The 20019-nt window shown below is 38.1% G+C and overlaps 1 protein-coding gene across 2 annotated transcripts in view; it reads left to right on the top strand.

The window, feature by feature from the left end:
- Positions 1-780: 780 nt before the first annotated feature.
- Positions 781-20019, top strand: part of slc39a11 (solute carrier family 39, member 11) — a 174776-nt gene continuing 155537 nt past the window's right edge. For both annotated transcript variants that reach the window (XM_005721849.1, XM_005721848.1), the window contains exons 1-3: positions 781-836; positions 3572-3689; positions 5801-5839. In XM_005721849.1, coding sequence (XP_005721906.1) covers positions 3582-3689; positions 5801-5839 — 147 coding nt within the window. In that variant the 5' untranslated portion in view covers positions 781-836; positions 3572-3581. The remainder of the gene's footprint in view (positions 837-3571; positions 3690-5800; positions 5840-20019) is intronic.

Here is a 20019-nt window from a genome sequence, read left to right as displayed (position 1 = left end):
CATCTTGAGGAGTTTGCCCCCTCACATATACTAATGTGCCACAAACAGGACTTTAATATCACCAACCATTCCCATGTTATTACGGTGTATCCATATAAATGGCCCACCCTGTACTATCGAGGTATTTTATGGCACATTCGGGGCTTTTTAGCACAAACCTAAATGCCACAGCCTACCTATTATTGCCATCTTTGAATGGTTGCTTCCAGCTGCATAATGTTGCAAAGCTCAAATCATCTCAGTGTGTTTTCTTTAACACATACGAAAGTGAGTTCATTGCACTAAAAAAACCCTCCAATAGAGAGCGTCTTCATGATGTGGTGGAATGAGTTCTCAGCAAAATCTCAGAGGAATCCAACTTCAGTGTATGCCAGGCACACACAAGGCAGTTCTGAAAACAAAAGGGGGCCAAAAGAGCGAGTGTCTATCCCACCAGTGTGAGAAAACTCCTTGCCTATATGACCTACAAAAAAGCGGATAGTTTGAATCAGTCAATTACAAACAAAAAAAATGCACAGAAGGTTAAATTTAAAATATTCTCCTGAAATATTTATATTCGTATTTTCAGCACTTAAGTCAGTGGTTTATAAATAAAGTTGGCTTAAATTTTAAATAAATTAATAAATAAATACGTAATACTACTACTAATAATAACAAAAAAAAATCATAATAAAAAATAATAATAATATTGATGATAATGAACGCTGTCTTCGATTACTACTGTTAAAGTTGATGGCCAATAGCCTGCGAGCAGAGGCGGGGCTAATAGAGTCATAGACACGTGTACTAGGAAGTAGGAAGTAAATACAGAGCACTCGGAGTGCTGCTGGAAAGAAGTGAGTAAACCTGAAAGACTTGTAAAGAAATTAGCGATACAATAGATTTATGATAAAATTGAACTGTGCCGAATTCATTACTTTCGCTTCACAATACCAGAAACAGCGTGTTTTGGAAATATGACACTGATATTTTTAAAAACAAAGCGAATATTTTAAGAGAGCCGGCTTGCTTTCATTTACCTCTGTTTTCTGTAATCTGCACTTTGTGCTCCTCACGTGTATTGGTATTTAAAACTCGATGCGCCAGAAGGTCTCCACGAAGACCGGATATATCGCAGAACAGAGCAAAGGCAAAGGAAAAGACGAGAAAATGAAAAAAAAAAATAGTTAACAGCTGTTGACAAGAGTCAGCTGTCATTTAAAGCTGATTGTATACGCACACGAAAGGAATACGTTTAACTTTACGCTCCAAAATGAGTCCACGCGTACGAGGCGAATATTTTTCCTATGTGCTCCTCTCTTGTTCATTGTAACACTACCAGGGTTTTACTGCTGCAGTCTCACATAGTCTGACAGTATTGTTGGCACACCTGCCAGTTACAGAGACCTGGGCACAAATGTTTAGGAGCTCTAGCCGACATGTTTTCATGATCAGGCTTTTTTCTTTCATCCTTTCTTCAATAGTTAGATATGACAAAAAGCAACGTGTATAACACAGAGAATAGTTTTTATAGACAGCATCATACCTTTCTGGGGAAAATTTTTAAAGTAGCCATCCCAATCATTCTTTTCATTAACTCATGGGTGTCAAAAATAAGGTCCAGGGGCCAGAATCAGCCCACCAAAGACTCCAATCTACCCACTGGATGGGTTTGGAAAATATAATGGAGGGCATATGTGTTTGACTTTTAGCTGTACAGCTTTTTCTAATGATAAAGACCTCCTCCATGACTATTCACACTACACCAACGTAAACAACTAATAGGTAAACAATTGAATAACAGAAAGTTCCTGTTTTTTCACGATCTACTATAGAAATTTACGATTTCTGTAGTGGGTTCACCTTAAAAAGGAGCAAAGCAAAATAAAACAAAACACAAAAAGACATTCAATTACAAAAAAATAAAGTTTTATAATCACAGGACAGTCTGTGCAGTGAAGTAAGAACTTTTTATCTAATTCAAATATTCATTAAAAGTTCAAAGTCAAAGTAAACTTTATTGTCATCTCTGCTATATACAGTACAGTATATAGAGAGACGAGATGACGAGGCTCCAGGTCCATTCAATGCAAAAACCCCCAACAATAAATATAGGAAGAGTAAGAAATAAATATACACTTTAAGCTAAAAAGGATCAATAACAATCTAACTTTACAATTTGAAATTGAGATTTAAAATGACCTTGAAGACCTTAAAGTGACCTGAATTTAAGCTCAAAGCAACATTTTTTTTTATTGTTGAAATGACATATAATATTAAAATATCTCAGGTATTAAACGTTTGATTAAATGTGTGCTTAAACCTATTTGCAAGAGTTTAAATTGTGTGGTCCACTTACATCTAAAGTGGGCTATATGTGGCCCACGATGTAAAACGTGTCTTATATAAAATGGAAAATGAAGAACAATTTAAAAAAATTAAGCTTTTTTTAAAAGGATAATGTGTATTATATAATTTCATTGTGTGTCCTTTCACATACACATGCACACACGGCTCCACCTGTGTACACCCAAATTATCTGGCTTGTCATTTTGCTGAATGTTGTCTTAACAACTTTAAAGTGAACTGCAGTGTCTTCATCTTGAATTGCTTGAAGAAAAAAAGAAGAAGAAAAAAGAACAAAATAGGCAGTTTCCATAAAGGTTGCATATGCCTGTTTTTTTTTTTCTTTTTTTACCCTCTGTTGTTTGATATTTCCCCTTCTACTTGTTTCATTCATTTTGGAAGTAGTGCAAATACAGCAGTTAGCTGTAGACTAATTTCTTTAGCAGTGGAGGTGAGAAAGGAGCAGGTAACAAAAAGGAGGACTGCATTCTACACTTTATATTATTTTGTTATGATAAATATATATATACATGTCTTGATGATCTGAAAGTTTAAGAGATCTCTTTTTCATCTGTGCCTTGGATGGGTCCCCAAATGTGGTGGGCCCTGACTGCACATTGGATAATGTGGTTTAAATTGTATTGGAAGGTAGAGACAGAGCAAAGTGCCTTGAGAAGATAAAACTAAATTGAATTGAATAAGTTGAATTGACCACAAGGGGCTGAACTTTTCAGGCAGATATTGGGCTTACCAAAAGTTAACAGGCTTATTATCAGACAGAGCTTATAGGCACTCATATTTAAATAAAAGTTTTACTAACAACTACTACTAACTGATTTCACTGGAATTTAAAAAGTGAATATTGTATATTAACATGAAAATCATTTGGTGTGTTGATGATTGAAACCCTAGGACGGCAGTGATAATAATCATAGTGCAGCAATAGAAAAAAGAAATCCAGGATGTTAAAATGCAAAGCAAACAGGATTTGAAACATCTTTTTGTTCCACTGTGTGCTGAAAAAACAAGGTGTGAGGCGTGAGTCAGTCACACGAGGGCTGTGCATTAGCATGTGTGTTGATTTAAGAGGAGTCTTGTAGCCTTGTAGGATTACCTGAAAGCAACCTTTTTTTTGTTTTACTCTAGTTTTCAAAGTCTTTCTGCAGTCTTTCTGTCGCCTATCTTTTTGAATATAATGTCGATGTGCCACGGGCTAACTTTTAGTGTGGCCGTGTTGTTTGTTTAGGTCTGTCACTATGCTAGAAGGCTACAGCCCTGTGACCCAGGCCCTGCTGGGGACTCTGTTCACATGGGGTCTGACTGCTGCCGGAGCTGCTCTGGTGTTCATCTTCTCCAGCCGACAGGTAATGAGTGTCACTCTGAGCTCCAGGAATCGCTCTTCTAAAGAAATACTAGCAAATTATTTGGTGAGCTAGAGTTTTCCACTCATGAACTTAGTGTGACCTGGTCAATTTACAGTTGCCTACATTTGGTGACAAATTTTAGAATTTATAATTTTTATATATATTTTTTAATCTGAAAGAACGGTGCTATCTCAAATGAATCTACTACTTTTCTCTTATTTTGAAAGTTTGGTTGCTGCAAGCCAGCTAGACAGGGCCCTTCCATGTCTCATGTTTTCTCTGTTTGCTGGCAGCTCCTACAAAAACAAAGAGTTCCTACCAGGGCCACTTGAGACTGGCTCTACAAGTGGGTAAATCACCATAGACTCCCATGTTGAAATGTCCAACTAAAGAGCATTCAAAAGCAACACAACTAAAAAGCAACATTAAAAAACCCCCAAACACTACAAAAGCTAAAAAAAGCAGAAGTGTTTCTGGGGATACAATAATGTGACAGAACAGACATATTTGTTCCTATTTTCATTGTATTTCATTTAATGTCCTTGTGTTTTATGTGATTCTGCAGCATTTTTCTATTTGCGGATATTTTCAGTCTGTTTGATCTCTCAGGGCCACCGTAACAATCTGCGTTTTTGAATACAGCTAGTTTTTAGGTTCCTTCTGTTTTTCTTTCTTGCTTCTGTTCTACATAACAGATCAAGTCGAGTGAATTCATTAGAATTCAAATTTAAAATGATAAACTAGCTGGTAGAAATAACCTTAAAAGTGACTTTTTATTTTTATACTTTCAGTACATTTCAAAGCCTGCACTTCAAATTTTTCTTTAACAAAAGGTTCTATACTTCTGTAGTTCTTAAGTTATGGACATGTGAAGTTTTGCTACTAGTCAGGCTTAACGTTTGCAGTGTTTCTGATAGGCAGCAATCACCTCAGCTAAATATGAGTCACTGCTGTCTCATCTATGCTTGTGCTGTTGGTGTCTTTTATAACATTTTCACTTAATTATCTTATTCAGTGTTGATTAGCGCTAATCAGCAGATATGTGTGTCTGTGGTTGGCGTCCATGCTGGATTTTAACTCAGCACGCCACTCTCTCATCCACGTGTAGTAATTTATGGTGGAAAATTCAATAATGTTAAGAGTTTAAAATGAATGCATTGCAGCTAGGTCAATTTTTAATTTATTAGCGGCAGATATTCGCTGTTTGCTGAGCTATCAGTGCCAGCATTTATAGTGGTCGTCAAAAGAAATAAAAAAAATTAAGACCAGATGGAGGAAGCAGTCTTAACCCATTAAATGAGTATCGATGTTGAATAGTTTGTCCATCAGAGAGAGGAAAAGCCACTCTGCTACTTCCCTGTTGACAGCACACATATTTGGAATTGCACAATTTAAAAAAAAACAGCTGATCTAAGTAAAGTCAGGCAGAGCACAAGTGAGTAAATAAATAACCACAGGTAACACATTTTAGGAGAATCTGTTTATGTTTTGTATGTCAAAAAAAAAAATGTTGGTGGATATATTCCAAGATCACATTTTTAAATCACCAAATATCTGCATGTGTATTGGTCTTAAAAACCCGATATCAGTCTTTTCTAACACACAGTCTCATACATGTGTGTTCTGCTTGGATATCAGCTGCATTCAATTACAGCACAGCTGGACTTTTTGTGACAAAAGTATTTGTAGGTGTGGAATGGATACACACAGTTGAATAATTTATTTATGTGTTGGTGTGTTCACCATCACCCGACACCTAACCACATATAGAATTTAAGTCTATGTGGACACACAGTGAGAAAATCCAGAACACTTTAGCAGCTAGTGATGTCAATATTTGTTTCTGCAACCTTTAAGTGATATGATAAACCGTAAATTTATTCAGCTAAATCGCAGAGAAATGAATCAGAAGGCATGAAAACACTGTGCAAAACCTGCACACTGTTTGATGTATTTTTACCATTTCTGACTCCGGTAACACATGCCCATTTTGCCGAGTTAAGTCGATGGTGAGGAATGCACTGAACTGCTGGCTCTTCCACTGTCAGAGTTACTACGATATCGATTTCCCTGCCTCACTCACAATCTCTCTTCTTGTCTGCCCTTTTCAGAAGCGCATCTTGGATGGAAGTTTAGGCTTTGCAGCTGGGGTGAGTAAGGTTTCATTTGAGCTGAACCACATACTCACACATACATTGCTATGAGGTGATTGGCTTTTAAACGTTCCACTGCAGCAAGGCAAGTTTCCTCCTCATAGAGGGAAACTCTGACACATCCAGCTGCCATGTTGTTTCATTAAAAATCTGAGAGAAGTGTTCCCCTGCAGGTATCACCCTACAACTGAAAATGCATCCCCTTAACAGCACTGTGTCACTCATTCAATTACGATGTTTAAATCCCTGCAGTACGAGCAGTTTATAGATATAGATCACATATATCAGCCGGCCTTGTTGGGATGAGTGGATCGATACTATCATTAGCAGTGTTGGTGTTGGTATCAGATTTATAATAGCATGATGAGATTGATACTTTGGTTTCAGTTTCTTCTCTTTACATTTAGTACTGAGAAAATAGACGTCACTCCTTGTATTGAGGTTTCTCACGTGATGTCATGCACACTTTGTCTAAAGCTGTCTGCCATATTGGACGTCATCTAACCAGTGGTTGCTAGGTAAATGACTGGTTGGCAGTGGTTCCTGGAGGCGGCACTCAGTCAAAGCTCTCACTCATCACATGAAATTCGAATCCCGGTGACCTCAACCTCAAGGTCAAAAGTCAGGTTTTCTGAAAATCTTGTGAATGCGATAACTTTAGAACAAGGTGATGTAGGATTTTGATACCAGAGGTGTGTCTACTTGGAGGCTGACAGTTTCATTATGGCCTCTGGGCCTGTGTGGCTTGGCCCTTATTCACTTGCTCTTATATTGTCACCATGATTGTTATACATCTGAAAATGGTTGAGAAGTTGATGTCACATGGCTGGTGGTCACATGTTGGCATACTTTGCTCCTCCTCCTCCCGTGCTTCACGTGAAGCAGCCGCACTGAGCAGACACATGTAGGCTGCAGTGAGAGAGAGTGATGGCAGAGAGAAAGAGGAACGTCATGTGGAGATATTTTACAGCTCTAAATGAAAACACTGCAAACTGAGATGTGTGGAGAAAGGCTATTTGCTACTGTGGCCGCACACCAGTTTACACAAACACATGAAAAACTGTGGAAAAAAGGCTACTCCAATCAGCAAATGACAAACAAAGTAAAAGGAAAATCCCTCAGACACATCCAGACCCCAGCACAGAGACAGAGGGGACAGGTACAGTCCTTTCAGAGAGGCAAAGAATATCCTCCTACAGTGATAAAGTAATGTTTCTGTAACTTTTCACCATTAGTTAATGTTCATTTTCATATTATTATTGAGAACTATAACCTACAGACAACCTATATATCCAAACAACCCCAATTCCAAAAAGTTGGGATGCTGTGTGAAATATATATATATATATATATATATATAAAGAATGTAATGATTTAAGCATCTTGTAAAGACATATTTTATTCACAATAGATCATAAAAACACACAAAATATTTAATCTAAAGACGTGTAATAACTCCATGGCAGCCCCGGTTTCACGCTTTTCAGCATCTTTATGATCACGGTTGCCGTTTTACAATCGGCTGCAGCTTTTCAGCTCGCAGTAACACACACTAACAACAACATCAGGACATATTTCAGTCTACTTAAGCGGGTGAGGCGTGATAGCTCATGTCAACCAGGTGCATCCGCCTCTCTGGCAGCCACACCACAGACCATGCCCTGCCACATACCCCCATCGCCCGACTGAGGCCGGGGAGCCATCTGGCTGAGCCTACTCCCCTCTGCACTGCCACAATGTACTTTTTAAATAAAAATATTAGCTCCTTTTGAATTTGATGCCATCACCACATCTTAAAAAAATTGGATAGTCCCATTTTTGCTAATGTGTAGCTTCCCTACTTCTTTTAACTACACTCCCTAAATGTCTGGGAACTGTGGAGACGAGTTTATGGTATTTATGGTATTGTTTATGCCATAAACTGTTATTTTTAGACCAGTGATTTTCAGTCAGTTATGTAATGTCATATTAGTATGCTTTATTTAGTAACTATATTGTTCAACTGCAACTTCTGTCTAATCACTTATGTTTTGATTAGTAACTGGCTACAGTGAATAATTTTATACATTTATTTTGCAATTTAATTAAATGGCTCTATTACGCGCACCTAGTCATATTACACAGTTGTTATATATTGATGAGTGGAACTTTAAATAAATTAGAACCTCACTGTTTGTTTCCACAAATTCCTTCTTGCACAAAAAGTAATGATTATACGCTGTTACTAATGGTGTCTGTGTAGACACACCACCGATGCTTTGAAAATCACTGCAGCTCCAGCTTGTTCTTTTTAACGCTGTGCACCGATGAACTTTTTAATTAAGTGCTCCAGCTTGAAAGTGTGAGGTAAAGTGCAGGATCAGATGGATGTGAGCCAAAAGAGCTGTAGTACTGGCTGCAAAAGATCTTTTATTCTTTTTTAAAATCGAACAAAACCAAAGTTAACCAAAACTAGTAACAACGTTTCTATTTTTCTTTGATTTACATGAATGCTGTGTTTCATCTCATAGTGTTTGGTCTCTTCTTTTCTTTTAAATATCTTTGTTTGAATTGTAGTCCGTCTGCTCCTCCTCTGCAAAAGTTACCTCATTACTCCACATTAAAAATTAAAAGCACATATACCATTTCAGTAGACAGGGAGCCTTCTTTTTATTTTTTTAGGCTTTTATTGTGAAACACGCAGGAAGATGTCATGGAAAACTGTATATAAGAACTGTATATAAGATTTACATTCGAATTCAGATTCATCTGCCATGACAACTGGTTACTATTTGGTGTCCTTTATTTTGCCACCATAGAGAGAGAGAGCAGCCATCCTACATGTAAAGAGTGGAAAAAAGGGAAGCGTTAATTTTCAGGGAGAGCAGTGAGATGTGAGGAATATGTAGTGGACAAACAGGCATGAGACAGATGGATGTGAGGCTGGGAGACAGATGACTTTATGATCTATTCATAAAGTCATTCTAACATTTGATCTTGTGCGCAGTAATAGTTGACTAATGCATGCAAACTAGCCACTGCGGTTACGTAACGAACAACAACTCATCTGTCATCAGTGTGGTCTGATACTATTTCACCCCAAACAAGGTGAAATGATAAATTTGAGTCAAGCATTGCAAATAGCCGACACATACTTGTGGAATCTCTGTTTCTTTCTTTTTTTGAATAAGACTGGGACCTTAATTGCAATCCCTCCAACTGGTTCAGAGCTTGTTGTTAATTACGAGCTCAGATGAGTGAGCTGATAAGATGAATGCCAAATGATGAGAGATTGTCCACGCTTCTTTGAGAAAGATAGATCCAATCTCTGCCCCCACCTCCTTTATCTTCATTTTGGTCTTAACAGCTTTTCAATTACTTCGCGGGCTTAGCTGTTGCTCTTATACATTCTAATGAAATGGCTCATAAGGAGAAAAGAGCCGAGGGCTGCTTCAAACATTTGCTGAACTTCTTTGCAATTATGGGAACTGAAATCTTTTTAAAATATGTTTTTCACAGCGTAACTTTTGGCTTATTGGTGAGATAGTGTTACAATCTATCCAGTCCTCTTATTTTTCTTTGCATAATTCACATTTTTTAATAATATAGTTTTGATAAGAAACACAATTTTATTCTGGATGTGCCACACTTAGCTTAGATTTGAGGCACTGTAGCTATCTGTTTGGTTCAAATGAATACATTAGACTTTGCAGTCAACAACTTACACAAGAAATATAAAAGTTTTTATCCCTGTTTGTATTATAAGATGAACGGATGGAGCAAGAAAGTATTTTTTTTCCACATCTTCGGATTTTGCCACGTGTGAGGTTTAGAGCTGCATTTGGCTTTTATCAGAACAAATTAAACTCTTCAGCCATTTAGAAAAGCAAAATGAGTGGAGATGGAAGGCAGGATGGGACTCTTCTCTTATGATTTTCAAAGAAGACAAGGCTTGGATTGCTTTTTGGCTGTGCAGAGAGGGAAGTAAGGTCAATCCATTTTAAAGTAGGGAAGCAGATACAGTGGGAGGGAATGTCACAGCATTAAGTGATGGCAGTTCAGTGGAAATGAATTGTTATCTGTCTTTAAAAGTTTTCACTGACCTTTTATCAACTTAAATGGCTTGTGCAAGCTTCTACTTTGGTATTAAACATGCTACCATGGATGCTAGTAAGGCTGACTCTTGCTAGATGCTACAGTCTTCTTGAGTTCATGTTGTGTCTTTAGCACCCTGACGGTTTCCCTCTCTGTCTTGTTTCAATGTCAGTTCCTTTGCCCTCCTGTGTTTTCTTTTCTCTGTAGTATTTTCTTTTCTTGTCTCGGTGTTTAGCATTTGTCTTTTGGTTACTTCCTGTTTTACTTTGAAATGTACATTTCTCTCTTGTGTTAGTCTTACTTTCCTTGATTATGTTCATCCATCAAACCTCGAGACATTCGTTGATATGCTCCAATGATCCAGTGTTTATCCCAGCAAACATTTTGATGCTGAACACTGTTGTCTTTTCTTGACATCTGTTGGTGAGATGATGCTGGAGTTTCAGCCGTATTTGCTGGGATGCACTTGTGCCCCTTTAGATTTAGTATTTTTTTTACACTTGTCATTTTTGCCAGGAACCCATAAATGCTCCAATTTTATTATTCCGACCTGCAGTTGGGTTATCTCTATACTGCAGTGTGACTATATTGAAAATACTGTGGGAAAAACTAAACTCATCCTTTTATTTCACATTAGCTGCTGTTGTATTGGGTTCTGGCAAATCAGTGCATCTAACTAGAAGAAGTGTTTTTGCAGAGCCTTTTTTCCACTGCAGGAGACACAAACATTATTAACGGTGCAGTGTAGCACTTCGCGTTTTTGTAAAATGTAACCCCATTTTCTATTAACTGAAATGAATATTGGCCTGGAACTGAAAATTGATTCTGATTTGAGCCTCGTGATTCAAAAAGCTTTGCGTCTCTTTAAAAAAAAAAATCGATTTAAAAGCTAAGCACATTTTTCTTGTCATCTTTCAAAAAGCACGCAGGAAAAATATAATTTTGTTACTGCTGTCAGATGTTAAAATCCCTCTTTTGTAATAAATTACTGAAACAGTTTGACATCCAGATGAATGTGCTGACGTTAAGCTCAGAACATTTTAATTTGCAGTGAAAGTTTTATACCCAAAAACTCAGTTCTTTCTGTCCTTTGCTGAAGAGGCCCTAATAAAACAAATGCTATGGCAGTTACACATCTTGAGGTGACTCGTGAACCCTCCATAAGCTGAGAGAGTGGAATGTATATAATTAATTGTAAATTGCTAATACTGATGCTGAATGACATGGTTAAGAATTGATGAGATGAAAGCAGCTAGTCATCACCACTGCAGTTACTCCACTCTCTAATAACACATAATCTTTGTGATATTTTTTCTTCCAATATCACAACACAAAAACACGTTGTGTACTCATTTTTAAATAGAAAATACATTGCCCTGCAGAAAAGCCATGTTGAGTTGTGTGCGTCTGTCTGTGTGTGAGGCTCAGTGGGTGTTTGAAGAGCATGTGTCATGCTTTTTGTGTCTCATGATTCAGATGCCACCCTGTTTCCATGCCTAACATCTGCTGTCCTAACATGCACGCACACACACTTTGTGACAGTAGACTATCACATCATGCTGTCTCAAAACAGCATCTTTCAGCTCTCATTGTTGGTGTAAAATCATGCAACCCTTTCCACTCAACGTCCGCCCCACAAACACATACAAATATACGTGCACAAACCCAAATCGAGTACTGTGCAAAATGCAACTTACAGCATTATGCTTTTGTTTATAAGTACATCGCTAAAACCCTACATTTGTTTGAAACATATAAACTATAATGTGGGGGGGAGGCAATCTTGTTTTGATGTTAAAGCCAGCAACCCATCTATCTCTCCATTTTCTGCCACTTATCAAGGTCTGGGTCATGGGGAGAGCAGTCTTATGCATATACTCCCATGCCTCCCTTTCCTGAGCCACTTCCTCGAGCTCTTCCAGGGCGGCACTGAGGCATTCCCAAGCCAGCTGAGAGGCATAATCTCTCCAGCGTGTCATGGGTCGGCCCTGGGCCCTCCTGCTTGTAGGACATGTCTGAACCAACTTACTGAGCGGGTGCCCTGGAGGCATCCCGATCAGATGCCCAAACCATTTGAACCGGCTTTTCAATGTGGGGCAGTCGTGGCGCTGTTCTTAGCCCCTGCTGAACTGAGTATGTCACCCTCGCTGTAAGTTGTAGGCCAGACACCTTATGGAGGAATGTTATTTCTGTTGCTTGTATCCACAGTCATTCTTTTGGTCACTACACCGAGCTTCTGGCTGGGAGCAAAGATTGATCTGTAAATCGACAGCTTCACATCAAGGCTCAGCACTCTCTTTACCGCGACAGACTGGTACAGCATCTAGATCACTACTGACACAGCACCAGTTTGTTTAGGCATATGCCTCTCACCTTTGGATTCCTGCAATCTCCTGGATTGGGATTGGATATTGCCACTATCTTGTTTTTCAAAATTGGGACCAAGGAAAAGACCTGAACTTTGTCTTTGTGACTATAGTTTATTAAAAAGGCAAGATGTTTAGGAGCCAAGCTATGGAACATCTTGATTGCACCTGATTGTACCTTTAATCATTAGTTATTTTTAATCTCTGGCCCTTTGCTACACTGTATCTTTTGTCCTGTTTCCCTCCCTTCATCCCCAACCATTTGGGACCGATGGCTGTCCCTCCCCGAGCCTTGTTCTGCCGGAGGTTTCATCCTGTTAAAAAGTTTCCCTTTCAGAGTTTTTCCTTCCCACAATTGCTTGCTCATAGGGGGTCATGTTGGGGTTGGGGTTTTTTCTTTGTTATTGTAGGGTCTTTACCTATACCAGTATAAAGTGCCTCGAGGTGACTGCTGTTGTGATTTATTGCTATATAAATAACATTGAATTAAATTGCTGTCTGTTGGAGTTGCGCATACTGCCCTCCAGATGAAGACTCTTTGTGGGAAAACCTTGCTTATTTCAGCGAGACACTATCAAACCTCATTCTGAAGCAACTGTAACATGGTAAATTGTTTAAGTTGAAACTGGCTGGTTTGTTAAGACATATCAGAAAAAAATGAACAAAATATACAGTTCCCCGTTGAACAGCTGAAGCAGGAATTTGAACTAAGTACCCCATTCGATGTTAACTGGTCTTTGCTTTTACCAAATGCTCACACAGTCTTGGTAAAAGAAGAGATGATGCAACACAGTGGTAAACCAATACCTTGTCCTGACCTCTCTGAAAAGTGTTCACAATGGGTGATGGCTGAATGGCATAACATTCACAGTAGTTATTTGACATGTTTTCTTTGTATTATTTTCAATTAAAAATAGACTTTAAATGGTTGTTGCAAATCATTGCATCACATTTATGAGTGTTTAACACAACTGTCTTACGTTTTGGGAAGCTGGGTGGTACAAACTTTTTTCTTTTAACAAGTCCCTCTTATTTTGGTTATGGCATATGCAAAATGTTAGAAAATGCAGATACATTACATTAATGGCCTGCAATTTACTCTGAGTCATCAGTTTCTCTAAGTTAATAACCGGAACAATTTAAATAATCATTTTCCTATTCAATGCCTCGCTGATATAACAGAACAGTAGGCCAGTCTAATTAGTTCATCATGGTCGAGTTTGTTCATATATTATTAATATTCATTGGATGGTGTGTAAAAAGGTCACAGCAACTATTCCAGTGGAACAAATTGCTGCCAGTGAACAAAATCTGAGTGGTATTACATTTCCCTCAAAAAGTAAAAGCTAGTGTCAACTCATCGTACACTGGATAAACAACAATTGTGTAAGACAGGATTCTTTAGGTGTTTAATGTCCCCGTGACTGGAAGATAAAAGCAGTGCATTGCCTTTTGTAGAGCTACAGAATGAAACAGCCCAGAAACATACCCCCGGAAAAGTAATCTCTATTTTTAGGAAAAACAAGAGAAATGAGTTCCATTACTCGTGGTTCCTGTTTATTAAGTGTTTCAGAAAGTAAAATGGGCTTAAACAGGTCCCAAATGCCTTTGAAGATTGTCAAGCTGTTTCCCCTTGAATTTAGCCCAGCATTACTCTTCTTCACAAAAGCCCTGAAAAAGAGAATTTGTAATGACACCGAGTATACAGCAATTAAAACAGCAGAGTGTCATATAGTTTGTCAGTTGAGTATGGTATTTGATATTATTATTTTTCATGTTGTAGCTATAAGGCCTGTTTGCACATGAGGCACAGGATTTTTCCAGATTTTTACAACATATCAACAGCAGTTTTAAAGAGTTGTGATACAAACAAATATACGTCAGGATAAAATGAATGTATCCAGTGTAAAACAGACAGTTATGTCCGTACTTTCTCTATGTGGAAAGTGGGGTGCACCAGTGGGACTTGCACTTAATTGATATATTATATTAGGTGAGGTCCATGGGATGTGTACATGTACATGATCACACTGGAGAAAAAAAGATTATCACCGTATGCAAAAATGCTGTGACCTTGTTACATTTGATGTGGTTGCTTCAAAGATGTAGACCAGTCTCTGACCACTTGCAGTGAGTTATTGTCTTTGGTGCATGAAAATGGCAATAAAATGACAGTATGATGGAAGCAGTCTATCAACTAAATATTAAATATCAAAACTGGCAATTATATGCCATCTCTGTGATAATACAGTAATTAATTGTGATAAATTGGTGAAAATCACAAATCCATTGCCGTCAACATACGAAGAAATTAACATTAGCTACTTATAGACTTAGCCTAGTCAGTATCACATAGATTTGAAAATGAAATTCTTCAGCAAATAGCAACATAGTCACTGCAGGTGTGCAATTTAACTGGAAAGTGACACAAGCACTCAGCAACCCTGTTTTTATCTAAAAATATCAGCAGAATACAACCAGTTAGCAAAACAGTAGAGTCCCCTGTTGCAAAGAGATGTGTCACAGACAAGTTGTGCTCATTTGTGCAGACTGACTCTTTCTGTGCTTGTAAGTTAGCAGATCTTTGCTACTCTCTAAATGCAGTCAGTGCACATCAGACCAAGATGCTTCGGACACAGGTGCAGGCTGTAGTTTCAAGCCCCCTGTTCAGTTTTATTGAAGCATCAAAGATGTTGCACCATATTCAAAAGGAACAAAGGTGTGCAGCTCATTCTAATCCTTTGAGACTGAATGCTCAATAATTTTGTCAAAAAAAGAAAAAAAAAGAAAAGAAAAGCATGTTTTCATGACATTTGTTTAATTTTATGGCTGAATTGGTGAATGGAGCTACTCAGTTGTCATGTAGATTGTTTAGCTGGCAACTTAAGTGTGGAATTTCTTATCATATAACATTAATCTGCTACATAAATGACAATATAACAGTCAGAGTAAGTCAACTGCGAAACCAGGAACATCAGAAGATGTAGCTCAGAATTCCTAAGACACACTGATGTAGCTTTATCCTTTGTTTATGACCAGTTGATTTGCTGATAATATGTTGGATCCACTTGGTTAATAAAATTCATTTTATATGAAAACTCGGCTGAGAACATCCAGTCTTTTTTGAGAGAGTTTGTAATAAGTTTTGAATATAACTCATTTAATAGATAATGCACATTTCCAACATGCATCACCTTACTTTCTGTGCATTATAGTACTTTATATTCATTTTTTGTCATGCATTGTCATATCAGTGTAACTATATTGTATATCAGCTGAAAAAGATCTTTGTTGGTTACTTTGACAGTTTGCACAGTTACTTGTGACTTCCAATGAAAACATTGGTGACTTTAGTCTGTCTGAGGAATTTGAATGTGGTACCTCATCCAAAGAAACTTTCTCCCTCTTCCTGCTGTCAGCAGTCACAGTCAGACTCCACCTGACTGCCCACACATTTGGATGACGCTGAGATATTTATTGATGTAATTCATGTGTGAAACACAGTTTGTTTTTTTGTTATCTACAAAGCCTCCTGATGGAGAGGGATTTGTTGCTAAAGAACATTTATGTAATTACACCAAGTGGGGTTTCTTTGCGTGTTATGATACCCAGAAACCCCACAGTGCTTCTGAAAAGTCCTGGAGTGAAATTGTGTGTTTGCTGCGTGGAGGTTGAAAATGAGCTTGAAGTCACTTTAGGAGAGGTTTGGGCATTTGTCCATATGAGGATTAGTTGTGTTGCCATGCCGCCGCCAGATTTATGTTGTGTGTAATGTGAATTAGCACTGACATGCTGAGAGGTAGACGGCACCTCCCAGGATGCTCAACAAGCGTGGCATGTGGTTTTTGTGTTGTCTGTTACGTAGACGTGGACACACACGGGTGACAGATTTAGGAAGTACATTTTTAAATGTTTGAATGTGTTGCTGATAGCAAACATGATATATAGATAGAGAATAGATCTGATAACCGATAACTGATTTCTAAATTTAGTGAAGGACTGAAGCACCTTAAAAGTTCTTACCTAACTATGAAGGTTCTGGTATTTCCTCTGGGTGCATGTATAGAAACTAAAAAGATTATACTCTTTCAGGATGTCCTTCCAGCTTTTTACTGCAAGAGACTCTCTCTCTCTGTCACTGCATCAAAATAATTAAATTCCCCAATGTTGGTCCCTCACATGGAGTGACTATACGGCTGTTATTTAAATGAGGCGTTAAAGTAATGAAAAAGAAGAAATATGAGAAGGCGAAAAGGGGGTTGTTGAAGTGGGTTTCAAGACCGATGTAAGATCAGGCTTACAAGGTTACTGAGTGCAAATCTGCTGTTTTAACATCCTTCAGGGCAGTGTGGTCATGGGGTCAGTAGGATTAGTTATGTGGCTAGAGACTGGTCTAGGGTTGCATCATGATATTTATAAATCCCTACGGGTTGATTTTCAGTAATGTCAAAAACATGTGGCGCTGTTAACCTGACAGAGAAAAGCTTTACGTATGGAGCTCGACAGTGACCGCCCACTTTTTTAATGGCTCTGATTCTGGAAGTGAATTTCCTATTTATTTCCACTGACATTTCAGAAAATCTTTGTATAAACAGTTTGAAGCCTTGAACCAAGCCCACTAGCTATGAGGTGAGTCATGACTATAAAAAGATTTGATTTGGAATTAAAAAATAAATAAGGGAAAGTGAAAAAAAGACAAGACTTTGTACTTACTTTTAATAGTAAAGGAACTACTTGGGCCTGGCTGATAAAAGCAATGAAGATAATTTTTGTGTAGGATGAACAGGCGGTAGCAGCACACGTGATAATGTCAGCAGACACAGGCCAGGGCTCTTTTGAAAAGAAGGGCCAAAGAAATTTGGTTGAGGCAGAGCCACACATACACATCATCGTTATAGATTCAAAAAGTTTTAAGTGAACTCTCATAAAACTATGTAGGGTGTAGAGCAGGGCCATGTTAACAATCAAATTTTTGGCATATATACATCAAGGTCAACATAGTTAAGTATCGGTAAAATATTGATAAAAAGAATTCCAACTTAAATTCTATGGTTCTTACAAGTGTCGAGTGTGTTGTCAAAATATTGAAAGTACTGTATAAACATGTAAAATATGTCACAATGACCTTTGACCTGTCCTTCAAATTTAATAGATTAGAATCATTTAAAAGCATAACAATTTGAAAATATGTAAAATGCTCATGAGTAAGTATAAATTGTTTTGAAAAACAAAACAAGTTTGTGATCAAAACTTTTTTCACTTGGTATTTACTAACGATTTAAATGAATGTCGAAATTACTGTTACACATGTACAATAGCTGCATAAATAAAAATAAAAAGTAACAAAATCCTGCACTTTACACTAGTTTTTACTGCACTGCAAACTACAAAAGCACATTTGGGGAAAAACCCCCAAAGAAAACATAATGAATATATAGAAAATACAGTACTATTCCCTTAAAATCAAATACCGTCCAGAGATGTTTTATATCTAATTCATTTATTGGAGCTTACTGACAAATTTAGTGGTTTATTATAAATACCTTTGCTATTTATTTAAAATACAGTTGTATTATGCTATAATAATAATGTAATATGAACGTCTCACAGAAAAATAATTATATTTGAGCCAAAATTCACCTTTTATCTTCACTTAAGAGTAAAAAAATGACCTTTAAGCTTGAGAGACATAGTGATTTGATATATATCTGATACAAATTTATGTTGATATTGACTGATGAAAAGAATCCCATTAAGATTTTTCAGTATTTAATGCCCTAACTCTGTGCACATGCAACAGTGAACAACTTCCATACATACTTGAGGTTTCTGCAAGAGCACGTTCTATCATTTCAGAACGTTGTGTTACGTTGCGATACTTTGGATGGGTATATTAGCATTATGGATCATGTTCAGAATTTCTATGGAGAATATGAATTGTGTTTTACTGCTGTTGAGCTCCCAGTGACAGAACATGTCGTCCAATATGGCAACAGGTTCAGAAATTATGACACAGATGAATTTACCAAAGTGAACAAAACGTGTGAGCTATTATAATAATAATAATGGATTGGATTTATATAGCGCTTTTCAAGGCACCCAAAGCGCTTTACAATGCCACTATTCATTCACTCTCGCATTCACACACTGGTGGAGGCAGCTACAGTTGTAGCCACAGCTGCCCTGGGGCAGACTGACAGAAGCGAGGCTGCCATATCGCGCCATCGGCCCCTCTGGCCAACACCAGTAGGCGGTAGGGTAAGGTGTCTTGCCTAAGGACACAACGACCAGGACAGCGAGCCTGGGGATCGAACCAGCGACCTTCCGGTTACAGATACGCTTCCCAACCCCCTGAGCCATGGTCGCCCCCACTATTCAGTACAAGAAAGTGAAAAAGAATACAATAAACAAACAATATTGTTCAGGGTAAAATGCAAACCTGCTGCTTCCAGCTTGGCAGAAAAAAAAATTGGCAAAGTTACAGCTTTCCAAACTGTTTTAGTTACAGACAAACAGTGCAGCACAGTTGGCCAGGAGAAGAAATGAAGTAAAACATTATTTTTAGACATATTTTTTTGCAGCTTATTTCCAAGTCATTTAAATGGGAACAAAATGTTAGATTCATTTTCAAAATCAGGAGAAATTCAGCTCATGTTTTTGGACAAAATAAAGATTTCTGTAAATTTATGAGCCATTTAAAAAAAGATGAATTCATGATGATTGTTACGTCCCTCTGCAGCCCCTAATCTCCTCAATGTTTTCAGCTGGTGCTAATTGGCCACACCTAGTCAGGTGTGGATAAAAGCATACCTGAGGCAAGCTTCCAGGGAGCTCACTTGTCTTTGCCTTGGTGCCACCAGCCATTTTAGCCAACCTGGTATTCCATTCTAAGATAATACCTCTTCTCACCTATACTCTGGTATTCGTCTCCTTTTAATGTTGCGGCTTTTGAGCCGGGTCGTAACATAAGTGGGGGCTCGTCCGGGATTGTTTGGACATTTTTGTGGAGACTGAATATCTGTTTTTTGTATCGCTTTTAAGTAGGTGAGTGAAGGTGTTCACTGTGATTGAGCAGCGTCCCTTTAGTAAGTGTGTTTCAGCTGGGTGGCTGTGCTGCCCTTCCATCGAAGCACTTGTTTGTTGTTTTGCTTTCTTGTTTTAGTATATTGTGTTTGGTGGTTATCCTGGGTGGGGGTACGCTTCAGAGTTTGGTAGGAGACTATATCTCTGGTCTGCTGCCTGCTCTCGAGTTTGCGTTTAAAGTTGCCTTGAGCCCGGTACACCACTGAAGACTAGATAGGTCAAGTTTTGTTTTTAGCGTTTTAGGCTGGGAGTTGCACATAGTAAATCAGTGGCACCAAACTTGGCAAGAGGTTTGAGACCATTCATTAATTATAGTCTTGTGGCTGAGGCAGGTAGGCCGTTTTTAAGTTGGCATGGCATGTACACCGTGTGTGCATCTAATATGTCAGTGTTGATGGATACTAATGACATCCTCATGAGGTGAGTGTTTTGTGCTGTGACCTTTAGTGTTGTGGGGAATATGGTTACATTTGTTGGATCACTTGTGAGTGTTGTTGGCCAGGGGATGGCAATAACACTGTGGGGTGCTGAGCCACCCTTGATGTGATCATTGTGTGGCCATAGCTCTCCATTTTGTGATTGGTCACTAGTATGCTTGCTTACTGAACCTTGTGGATTAAAGTAACTTGTTGTGGTATAGGGCCACTTGTATGT

This window comes from Pundamilia nyererei, unplaced genomic scaffold, assembly GCF_000239375.1.
Source record: "Pundamilia nyererei isolate P.nyererei 1_Seehausen unplaced genomic scaffold, PunNye1.0 scaffold00005, whole genome shotgun sequence".
Taxonomy (NCBI): domain Eukaryota; kingdom Metazoa; phylum Chordata; class Actinopteri; order Cichliformes; family Cichlidae; genus Pundamilia; species Pundamilia nyererei.
Note: the sequence above shows the minus strand (reverse complement) of the source record. Positions and strands in the feature narration are given on the sequence as shown.